The sequence below is a fragment of the Liolophura sinensis genome, chromosome 1, assembly GCF_032854445.1.
Source record: "Liolophura sinensis isolate JHLJ2023 chromosome 1, CUHK_Ljap_v2, whole genome shotgun sequence".
In the NCBI taxonomy this organism is placed as follows: domain Eukaryota; kingdom Metazoa; phylum Mollusca; class Polyplacophora; order Chitonida; family Chitonidae; genus Liolophura; species Liolophura sinensis.
The window spans coordinates 93,011,813-93,024,132 of NC_088295.1; the positions used below are offsets into that span (position 1 = coordinate 93,011,813).

Here is a 12,320-nt window from a genome sequence, read left to right on the forward strand (position 1 = left end):
TTGAAAGAGTATTAGAACTGTAGTACTTGTGAAAAAATTAATAATTGTAACAGATGCTACATTAATAAATTATTTACATGGATTTTATATTCGATGGCACTTATTTTGCGGAAATGTGTTTGCCGCGAAATCCACGAATGTTAGTGCCATGCGAATAAAGAGGCATTTACAGTAATTGGTAGAACTTCACATACACCTTCAATACACCTCGCATACCTCCCAAGTATACCTCAGGCACACAAGCTACGCCTAAGTGGTACCTCTCAGATGTACCTCAAGTATACCTCCAGTACATCTTGTAAGGGTATAGATATGCTTGTGGAATGATATTGGTAAATAAATATTCTGGTATTTGGTATGACTGTTCTTCTGTGTCTTTGCAGATGGAGGTTGTGGGCGGGGTGTGCTGGGACCATTAGCTCATCAGATCACACAGTTCCGGGTGCCCGTAGGACGGGGCTTTGCACCTCCCTCTATGACAGGTAACAAAGCCAGTCAATCTATTGCGCATATATACTTCACAAACTGTGGAAGTGTTTATACACATTTTAAAAACTGTCAAATTTTATTTTTAGTGCAATTTAAAAGTATTTTAGATACTAGTCTGTTAACCGTCATGAGATGTGACTTCACAGGACGTATTTTGTTTTAACTATTTGGTTACAAGATTGTGAATCCATGGCGCTCCATGTTCATGTGTTTAAAAGTATAGCAGAAATGTAGGTATTGGAGCATGTGTAATGAAAACCACCTTCCGAGATGACGTGCACGGTGCACAGGTACTTGTGTATTCACGCAGCTTTAGAAAAAAAACTCCAGTTGGATGCTCCAATGTGGATCACCGCCCACTCACCGGTTCATTGTTTTGCAGCTGCAGTGGGTGATGGAATGGCCGGCATGTCTCTCAGCAGTGACTGAGAGGAGAATGAGGGTATCTTGAACACTCATCAAAGAGATGAAGTATGCAGGTAACCAGGGATTGGGAAGTCACGGTGGAAGCCTGGAAGTCACTGTGGAAGCCTGTCCACTGATCGTGTGACAGGATGGGCTGACCAGAAGGTTCCCTGTGCTATTGGACTCCATCAGCAGAATTGCTGCTAAAATGTTCATGATTTGTGATAAATTTATGGAGCCAATGTTAGTGAGATCATCACTTTAAGGTTGTTTTACTTTGTAACTTTGTCTCTGTTTTATTAAAAATGACATGATGGTAACATCGTCATCTAAGAACAAAGTAGTTATGACTAAGGTCTTTGTGTGCAAAGCCCGTTTTCAAGGTAGTCAGATTTGAGTCAAAATGTGAAGTGCTACATGAACAATGTTCCAGTGTGTAAACCATCAATTTTACTGTTGTATTAACGTCTAAGATTCGTTATGCTTTTGCTCATACTGTATGTTCGGTGTGGCAAGATGGAAGCTACCAAGACCGGTTCACAGAGCAGTTTAATAATGTCAGGAATGTATGTATATAGCACAGCATAGTTTTGGCAAAATCTGGTTTTGACATGCAAAATTCATGTCAAAAAATGTAGTTTAAACGTATGTCTCTTCAGTACAGGGTAGAAATCTTCAGCTGTAGTACTGTGTAATCTTCATGTGTAGTTTACTTCCAGTTTAATGACATATGGTAAACTTTATCACTATGACAGGTGTATGCTGTCATTGCAATCAAGTTTACCAATGTTCAACCGAATATATAAATAAAATCAGCAGTTACATGTAACTGCTTACCAGTTTCAGATGATTCATTTCTTTTAGGTCACATTGTTAAACGTATCAGCAAGATGCAGTTCCTGCATACGTCAGCTATTATCCATAGTGTCAGGTGATGACGCACACCCAGTATAAACAAACTGGTGTAGGTATACAGGATGAAGGTCAATCAGGTTAAAGGCTATAATTGTGTTTCTTGATCAGATTTTCAAGTTGGGTCAGTGCTAATGGACAAATCATGTAACCAATATGCCCAAATTAAACTGCTAAATAAAAAATAATGGTGCTTTTAAAATATGCACTTTCCATAATTTGTGCCTTTGTGTTTTATTTCATACATGGTAGGTTTTGTCACACTATGAGTCCCTTGACTACCATATGTGTTCTGATAGGAAATGTTTGCAAGTTTTCCAAAACAATGACAGTGGAGCAGTAGTTGTGTCAGTATACAGAGGTCCAGTGTATGCCTCAAGTGGCATTTCCTGCTGGGGTGGCTGGAGTACAAGTAGTTATTCCTCTAAAAACTGGAAAACTTCTTTAATTCTGTGGATGGGAGAGGAATACAAGGCACTCAAGTCTAATATGGAAATATCACCTTTCTGCGTTGATGCAACATTGATTTTTCCTCTGTTCTCAGCAACACTGATTGTTCTGTTTTGATATAGAAGTGATCACCCTCCTGTTCTGATACAAAAGTGATCACCCTCCTGATACAAAAGTGATCACCTTCCTGTTCTGATACAGAAGTGATCACTCTCCTGTTCTGATACAGAAGTCATCACTCTCCTGTTCTAATACAGAAGGGATCACTCTCCCATTCTAATACAGAATTGATCACCCTCCTGTTCTGATCCTCAAGTGATCACCCTTCTGTTCTGATACAGAAGTGATCACCCCCCTGTTCTGATCCTCAAGTGATCACCCTTCTGTTCTGATACAGAAGTGATCACACTCCTGTTCTGATCCTCAAGTGATCACCCTCCTGTTCTGATACAGAAGTGATCACCCTTCTGTTTTGATATAGAGGTGGTCACTCCCCTGTTCTGATACAGAAATGTTCACCATCCTGTTCTGATATAAAAGTGGTTACTCCCCTTTTCTGATGCAGAAGTGATCACTCTTCTTTTCTCATGCAGAAATTATTACTCTCCTGTTCTGATATAGAAATGATCACTCTCCTATTCTGATATAGAAGTGGTTACTCCCCTTTTCTGATGCAGAAGTGATCACTGTGCTGTTCTCATGCATAAATTATTACTCTTGTGTTCTGATATAGAAATGATCACCCTCCTGTTCTGATATAGAAGTGGTTACTCCCCTTTTCTGATGCAGAAGTGATCACTGTGCTGTTCTCATGCATAAATTATTACTCTTGTGTTCTGATATAGAAATGATTACTCCCCTGTTCTGATCCTCAAGTGATCACCCTTCTGTTCTGATACAGAAGTGATCACCCCCCTGTTCTGATCCTCAAGTGATCACCCTCCTGTTCTGATGCAGAAGTGATCACTGTGCTGTTCTCATGCATAAATTATTACTCTCCTGTTCTGATATAGAAATGATCACCCTCCTGTTCTGATACAGAAGTGGTTACTCCCCTTTTCTGATGCAGAAGTGATCACTGTGCTGTTCTCATGCATAAATTATTACTCTCCTGTTCTGATATAGAAATGATCACCCTCCTGTTCTGATATAGAAGTGGTTACTCCCCTTTTCTGATGCAGAAGTGATCACTGTGCTGTTCTCATGCATAAATTATTACTCTTGTGTTCTGATATAGAAATGATTACTCCCCTGTTCTGATACAGAAGCGGTTACTCCCCTTTTCTGATGCAGAAGTGATCACTGTCCTGTTCTCATGCATAAATTATTACTCTCCTGTTCTGATATAGAAATGATCACCCTCCTGTTCTGATATAGAAGTGGTTACTCCCCTTTTCTGATGCAGAAGTGATCACTGTGCTGTTCTCATGCATAAATTATTACTCTCCTGTTCTGATATAGAAATGATCACCCTCCTGTTCTGATACAGAAGTGGTTAATGGCCTGTTCTGATACAGAAATGATCACTTTCCTGTTCTGATACAGAAGTGATCACTCTCCTGTTCTAATACAGAAATGATCACTCTCCTGTTCTGATACAGAAATGGTCACCCTCGTGTTCTGGTACAGAAGTAGTCACCGTCCTGTTCTGATACAGAAGTGATCACCCTCCTGTTCTGATACAGAAGTGATCACCCCTCTGTTTTGATAAAGAAGTGATCACTCCCCTGTTCTGATATAGAAATGTTCATCCTCCTGTTGTGATACAGAAGTGGTTACTCTCCTGTTCTGATACAGAAGTGATCACTTTCCTGTTCTGATACAGGATTGACCACCCTCCTGTTCTGATACAGAAGTGATCACTCTCCTTTTCTAATACAGAAATGATCACTGTCCTGTTCTGATACAGAAGTGATCATCCTCTTGTTTTGATATAGAAGTGATCACTCTCCTGTTCTGACACAAAAGTGATCACCCTCCTGTTCTGATACAGAAGTGATACTCTCCTGTTTGATATAGGTATGATCACTCTCCTGTTCTGATACAGAAGTGGTCACTCTCTTGTTTTGATACAGAAGTGATTACTGTCATTTTTTTAATAGAGAGGAGATACAGAAGTGGTCACCTTTATGTTCTGATACACAAGTGGTCACTCTATTGTTTGATATAGGTATGATCACTCTCCTGTTCTGATACAGAAGTGGCCACTCTCTTGTTTTGATACAGAAGTGATTACTGTCATTTTTTTAATAGAGAGGAGATACAGAAGTGGTCACCTTTATGTTCTGATACACAAGTGGTCACTCTCCTGTTTGATATAGATATGGTCGCTCTCCTGTTCTGATACAGAAGTGGTCACTCTCCTGTTCTGATACAGAAGTGATCAATCTCCTGTTTGATATAGGTATGATCACTCTCCTGTTCTGATACAGAAGTGGTCACTCTCCTGTTTGATATAGATATGGTCGCTCTCCTGTTCTGATACAGAAGTGGTCACTCTCCTGTTCTGATACAGAAGTGATACTCTCCTGTTTGATATAGGTATGATCACTCTCCTGTTCTGATACAGAAGTGGTCACTCTCTTGTTTTGATACAGAAGTGATATACTGTCATTTTTTTAACAGAGAGGAGATACAGAAGTGGTCACCTTTAATATTCTGATACACAAGTGGTCACTCTCCTGTTTGATATAGATATGGTCGCTCTCCTGTTCTGATACAGAAGTGGTCACTCTCCTGTTCTGATACAGAAATGATCACTCTTGTGTTCTGACACAAAAATGATCACGTGTTTTGATGCAGACGTGATCACCTGTTCTGATACAGAAGTCATCCTTCCCCTGCTTTTATGCAGGTACTGACTGCGGTTTTCCCCTTTTTCTTGCATCTTCGATTGTGAAGACGATGGCTTTACTTTTTAATAAATGATCTTGCATCTTTGTGCTCTGGTACAAAAGCTGATTCAGTGTTTTATTCAGTTACAGTTTATAATGTTTAATGGTAAAGTTGGAGTTTAGAAATTAATCTGTACAAATACAAATATTACACTGGTTTTGATTACGTAGAAGTTAAATAAGGCAGAATCTGGTGCTTCCATTGATGTTTTATGCATAGATGTTTTAATTGTCGCGTGTAAGCTTATAGCTGTGTTATCCCATCAGGACAGATAGGGGAATACTGTACGTACAACGGCAGTGGAGGGAAGCACAGTGCCCTTAAGCGGCTCCTAGTCTTGTCCGAGATGGCACAGGGCAGGGTGTCCAGCTCATTCATGTCGGCCAGCAAGCACATGTGACTCTGCAGGCTTGGCAGCAAGCCGGGGTAGATACAGATCAGGTTCAACCCAAACTCTCCATTTTTGACATAATAACTGCACACCTCACTGCAGGGGAGTCGTGTCCCTTGTTAATAAACACATGAACAAGAGTAAGAGACATTTCAAACGTATATAAACATTGTAATGTGCCTGCGGGAATAGGTTACTCCTTCGCTGGCCATTTGATTGCCTGGTCAAACAGATGGCTGCTTTTATCAACTACTGGTTGATGGATGTGGGAACTGCTCATAGATGGATGTGAGTACCGGTCACATGAAGGTTGATATTGGAACTGGTGATAGATGGATGTGAGTACCGGTTACATGAAGGTTGATATTGGAACTGCTCATAGATGGATGTGAGTACCGGTTACATAAAGGTTGATACTGGAACTGCTCATAGATGGATGTGAGTACTGGTTACATAAAGGTTGATATGGGAACTGCTGATAGATGGATGTGAATACCGGTCACATGAAGGTTGATATTGGAACTGCTGATAGATGGATGTGAGTATCGGTTACATAAAGGTTGATACTGGAACTGCTCATAGATGGATGTGAGTACTGGTTACATAAAGGTTGATATTGGAACTGCTGATAGATGGATGTGAATACCGGTCACATGAAGGTTGATATTGGAACTGCTGATAGATGGATGTGAGTATCGGTTACATGAAGGTTGATATGGGAACTGCTAATAGATGGATGTGAGTATCGGTTACATGAAGGTTGATATGGGAACTGCTGATAGATGGATGTGAATACCGGTTACATGAAGGTTGATATTGGAACTGCTGATAGATGGATGTGAATACCGGTTATATGAAGGCTGATATGGGAACTGCTAATAGATGGATGTGAGTACCGGTTACATGAATGTTGATATTGGAACTGCTGATAGATGGATGTGAGTACCGGTCACATAAAGGTTGATATGGGAACTGCTGATAGATGGATGTGAGTACTGGTCACATGAAGGTTGATATTGGAACTGCTAATAGATGGATGTGAGTACTGGTTACATGAAGGTTGATATTGGAACTGCTAATAGATGGATGTGAGTACTGGTTACATGAATGTTGATACTGGAACTACTGAGAGATGGATGTGAGTACTGGTTACATGAAGATTGATATGGGAACTGCTGATAGATGGATGTGAGTACCGGTTACATGAAGGTTGATATTGGAACTGCTAATAGATGGATGTGAGTACTGGTTACATGAATGTTGATACTGGAACTACTGAGAGATGGATGTGAGTACTGGTTACATGAAGATTGATATGGGAACTGCTAATAGATGGATGTGAATACCGGTTACATGAATGTTGATATTGGAACTGCGGATAGATGGATGTGAGTACCGGTTACATGAAGGTTGATATTGGAACTGCTGATAGATGGATGTGAGTACCGGTTACATAAAGGTTGATACTGGAACTGCTCATAGATGGATGTGAGTACTGGTTACATGAAGGTTGATATGAGAACTGCTGATAGATGGATGTGAATACCGGTCACATGAAGGTTGATATTGGAACTGCTGATAGATGGATGTGAGTATCGGTTACATAAAGGTTGATACTGGAACTGCTCATAGATGGATGTGAGTACTGGTTACATAAAGGTTGATATTGGAACTGCTGATAGATGGATGTGAATACCGGTCACATGAAGGTTGATACTGGAACTGCTGATAGATGGATGTGAGTATCGGTTACATGAAGGTTGATATGGGAACTGCTGATAGATGGATGTGAGTATCGGTTACATGAAGGTTGATATGGGAACTGCTCATAGATGGATGTGAATACCGGTTACATGAAGGTTGATATTGGAACTGCTGATAGATGGATGTGAATACCGGTTACATGAAGGTTGATATGGGAACTGCTAATAGATGGATGTGAGTATCGGTTACATGAATGTTGATATTGGAACTGCTGATAGATGGATGTGAGTACCGGTCACATAAAGGTTGATATGGGAACTGCTGATAGATGGATGTGAATACCGGTCACATGAAGGTTGATATTGGAACTGCTAATAGATGGATGTGAGTACTGGTTACATGAAGGTTGATATTGGAACTGCTAATAGATGGATGTGAGTACTGGTTACATGAAGATTGATACTGGAACTACTGAGAGATGGATGTGAGTACCGGTTACATGAATGTTGATATTGGAACTGCTGATAGATGGATGTGTATACTGGTTACAACAAGCAAGATAATGGGACTACTGTTGAGGTGGATGAGAGTAGTGCTTACAACAGGGTGGATGTTGGTAGTACTAGTAAGACGGATGCGAATACTGGTGGATGTTCGGACTACTTTTAGATGGATGGGAGTACTGATAAGGCCAAGGTGGATACTGGGACTGCTAGTAAGGTGGATGGGAGTACTGATTACACCAAGGTGGATTTTGAGACTACTGGTAGATGGCAATTCTAGCGAAAAAGGTGGGTGTACTGGTGAAATCAAGGTTGATACTGGAGAAGCTGGACGGGAGAACTGGTTATACCAAGGTGGAAATTAAAAGTACTGGTGGATATGAGCACTGGTTACACCATCGTGGATACTGAGACTACTGGAAGAAAGATGGGAATGCTGGATATACCAAAGTGGATATTGGGGCTATTGGTAAGGTGGCTGGGAGTACTGGTTTCACCACAGTGGATATTGGGACTACTGGTGAAGTGGATGGGAGTACTGACTACTTCAAGGTGGGAATTGGGACCACTGGTAGGTAGATGGGAGTGCTGGCTAGAACAAGGTGGATATTGGGACTACTGGTGATGTGGATGAGAGCTGGTTGCACCAAGGTGGATATTGGGACTACTGGTGAGGTGGATGAGAGATCTGGTTACACCAAGGAGGATATTGGACTACTGGTAAGGTGGATGAGAGAGCTGGTTACACCAAGGAGGATATTGGGACTACTGATGAGGTGGATGAGAGAGCTGGTTACACCAAGGAGGATATTGGAACTACTGGTGAGGTGGATGAGAGATCTGGTTACACCAAGGAGGATATTGGGGCTACTGGTGAGATGGATGAGAGAGCTGGTTACACCAAGGAGGATATTGGACTACTGGTAAGGTGGATGAGAGAGCTGGTTACACCAAGGTGGATATTAGAACTACTGGTAAGGTGGATGAGAGAGCTGCTTACACCAAGGTGGATATTAGAACTACTGGTAAGGTGGATGAGAGAGCTGGTTACACCTAGGTGGATATTGGAGCTACTGGTGAGGTGAATGAGAGAGCTGGTTACTCCAAGGAGGATATTGGGATTACTAGTGAGGTGAATGAGAGAGCTGCTTACACCAAGGTGGATATTAGAACCACTGGTATGGTGGATGAGAGAGCTGGTTACACCAAGGTGGATATTGGAGCTACTGGTGAGGTGAATGGGAGTAATGTTTTGTACAAAGTGTTTATTGGCACTGTCGGTAAGGTGGATGGGAGGACTACTCGTCAGTGGAGAAAGAAGTTGATACCTGTGAGATGTATGTCTGTATCACTGCCTATATTGTTTGGCAAGAAAATGTAAGTTTATAAGGCCCATAGTCAGTGTAAGGTAGATGTGGTCACGTTGTCTACTTACGTTGTAAGTAGACTCACGTCTGGATCAGCCTAGTAAGGAAGTCCTAATACTACTACTATCACTGATGAAACGTGTACAAACGTGTACAAACGTGTACAATATTGAAAATGAGGAACATTTTATTTGATTAATGCTTTAGACCTTTCATTGTGTGGAACAGAAGGCCTTACAACAACCTCTGGAAGGTCCTGTTTTTCTTAAGGCGTCTGTCCGATTTCGTTTTGGTGAAATATTGTTGATTACAGAGTAAAATTCCAATAAAATAAAGAAATAATTGGTTGCAGCTTACCGTTATTAAGTAGAATCGTTCTTTGGCTCCACACATTGGGTTGCGAGCTGGAGTGGCAGTGGAGGCAGGCGTTGTCTGGGTTAAGTCCCCCGTCAAGTATGCACTGCCCGTTTATGTAACATAAGCCTGCGCCTTGCACAAAACCTTAAATGGATATCAGGGGAAAAACGGGTTTACGTAAACAGCTGTGCAAACTAAAGGTATTTCATAAAAGTCATTTAAGCAATTTCAGGCCTTTTTATGTGGAACTGCAATTAAAAGGGAGCCTCTCACAAATGCGGTCAATTCAAATCCCGCTGAAGCAGATGTCTTGGTCTTTTAGTTACAATCGGGTCATATTCGGCTTAATTCCTAACTGCACAGGCTTGACTTACATAGCTCTGGACTTTGTGATAATTGTCAGGTTGGTGAATCCATTGCGCATTTTATGTTCCATTTTAAAAACTTTTTAAACATTCTAAAAAAACTGCCCAGACGGCTGAGCTATATTTTAAACTCCTTTGTGTAGGTATTCCCGAGCCAAGGATGGACTATGTGTAAAAGTGGGTAAGGGATCCTAAATTCTTTAAGCTTTAGCCAATTTTGTATTAAATGTCATAGATTTTAACATGTCATTCCTTTTTTTCTAATGCTTGATGGTTTTATCTGCAGGCTGTTCTTTTGTCTGCAGGCTGTTCTTGTCTGCAAGCTGTTCTTGTCTGCAGGCTGTTCTTGTCTGCAAGCTGTTCTTGTCTGTATGCTGTTCTTGTCTGTATGCTGTTCTTGTCTTCACGCTGTTCTTGTTTGTATGCTGTTCTTGTCGGCATGGTGTTCTTGCCTGCATGCTGTTCTTGTCTGCTTGCTGTTATTGTCTATACGGTGTTCTTGTCTGCATGTTGTTATTGTCTGTAAGCTGTTCTTGCCTGCACACTGTTGTTGTCTGTATGCTGTTCTTGCCTGCACGCTGTTGTTGTCTGCAAGCTGTTGTTGTCTGTATGCTGTTGTTGTCTGTATGCTGTTCTTGTCGGCATGGTGTTCCTGTCTGCATGCTGTTCTTGTCTACATGTTGTTCTTGTCTACATGCTGTTCCTGTCCTCAAGCTGTTCTTGCCCGCACGCTGTTCTTGTCTGTATGGTGTTCTTGTCTTCAAGCTGTTGTTGTCTGTATGCTGTTCTTGTCTGCATGGTGTTCTTGTCTGCATGGTGTTCTTGTCTGCATGGTGCTCTTGTCTGCATGCTGTTTCCCTCCTCAAGTTGTTCTTGTCCTCAAGCTGTTCTTGTCTGCACGCTGTTCATGTCTGCAAGCTGTTCTTGTCTGCACGCTGTTCTTGTCTGATGCTGTTCTTGTCCGCATGCTGTTCTTGTCCGCATGCTGTTCTTGTCTGCATGGTGTTCTTGTCCGCGCGATGTTCTTGTCCGCATGCTGTTCTTGTCTGCATGCTGTTCTTGTCTGCATGGTTTTCTTGTCTGCATGGTGTTCTTGTCCGCGCGATGTTCTTGTCTGCGTGCTGTTCTTGTCTGCATGCTGTTCTTGTCTGTATGATGGTCGTACTCATATGATTGTCTTAGCTGCATGATTCTCTTTTCTGTCTGATGTGGTTATTTGCATGATGTTTTTATCTGCTTGGTGTTTTGTCTGCTTGATGTTTCTAGCTACGTACATATTTTTTTCTTTGTGTATGGCCCAACTACAAGAATGGGGTACTTCGCGTAAAACAATGATTAATGTGTCATCCTGTCTAATTTATCTAATTTACATTTAGCTTAGGCATACATCATTCGCTAGAATGGAGCCGTCTTAAAACAAATCATCATCCTCAAATCCCGCTCATGTTGGCTTCCTCCCCTGTCATATGCGGGAAAGTCTGCCAGCTGTTTATTTTACCATACACTTGAGTGACGTCTTGTCCCAAAACAGCGTCGTTAATTTCAACACACACTTGAGTGATGACTAGTGTCAAAACAGCGTCGTTAATTTCACCACACACTTGAATGACGTCTAGTTCCAAAACAGCGTCGTTAATTTCACCACACACTTAAACGGCACTTAGTGTCAAAGCAGTGTTGTTAATTTCACTACACACTTGAGTGACACCTAATGTCAAAACAGTGTCGTTAATGTCATCAGACTATTGTGAAGGCTTTGGGTGGGGTGTTATTAGTTTTATACGACACTTGCGAGACAATGAGACAGTGTCGAGGGGAAATCCGTGTTCTCAATCTCAACAAGACAGGACATTAAGTGTAACAATGATCTTGATATTATCAGACAACTGTAAGAAAAGCTGTGTGATCCTCTAATCCCCTGACCTCTGGCACATTGTAGGCTAGAGACATATTGGCACAACTGTTCGTAACATTGTGAGGCAACAGCGAGAGATACAGAGTGACAATCATCTCGTGAATCACTTGACAGAGACAATGAATGACCTGAGTGTTCGTAATATCAAAATCTTGAGAGTACATAATATAAGCGCGACAAACTTTTGGAATTAATCGACGTGTGACATAACCTCGTCGGGAATTCGCAAGAGACATTGTGGGACATAATCTAGTCGGCCATTGGCAAAAGACATTGTGGGACATAATCTGGTCAGTCATTTGCAAGAGACATTGTGGGACACAATCTAGTTAGTCATTCACAAGAGACATTGTGGGACAAAATCTGGTCAGTCATTGGCAAGAGACATTGTGGGACATAATCTGGTCAATCATTCGCAAGAGACATTGTGGGACACAATCTGGTCAATCATTCGCAAGAGACATTGTGGGACACAATCTGGTCAATCATTGGCAAGAGACATTGTGGGACACAATCTGGTCAATCATTCGCAAGAGACATTGTGAGAGATAATCTGCTCAGTCATTC

The 12,320-nt window shown here is 41.4% G+C and overlaps 2 protein-coding genes across 2 annotated transcripts in view; one reads left to right on the top strand and one right to left on the bottom strand.

The window, feature by feature from the left end:
- LOC135465728 (protein maelstrom homolog) overlaps window positions 1-2,024 on the top strand; it is a 30,921-nt gene extending 28,897 nt beyond the window's left edge. The window contains exons 14-15 of the mRNA XM_064743051.1: window positions 384-482; window positions 872-2,024. Coding sequence (XP_064599121.1) covers window positions 384-482; window positions 872-918 — 146 coding nt within the window. The 3' untranslated portion in view covers window positions 919-2,024. The remainder of the gene's footprint in view (window positions 1-383; window positions 483-871) is intronic.
- A 3,169-nt stretch (window positions 2,025-5,193) lies between these two features.
- The window catches only part of LOC135465737 (mucin-12-like), a 51,345-nt gene continuing 44,218 nt past the window's right edge, over window positions 5,194-12,320 (bottom strand). Inside the window, exons 12-13 of the mRNA XM_064743063.1 lie at window positions 9,474-9,617; window positions 5,194-5,657 (exon numbers count right to left, since the gene is read on the bottom strand). Coding sequence (XP_064599133.1) covers window positions 5,395-5,657; window positions 9,474-9,617 — 407 coding nt within the window. The 3' untranslated portion in view covers window positions 5,194-5,394. The remainder of the gene's footprint in view (window positions 5,658-9,473; window positions 9,618-12,320) is intronic.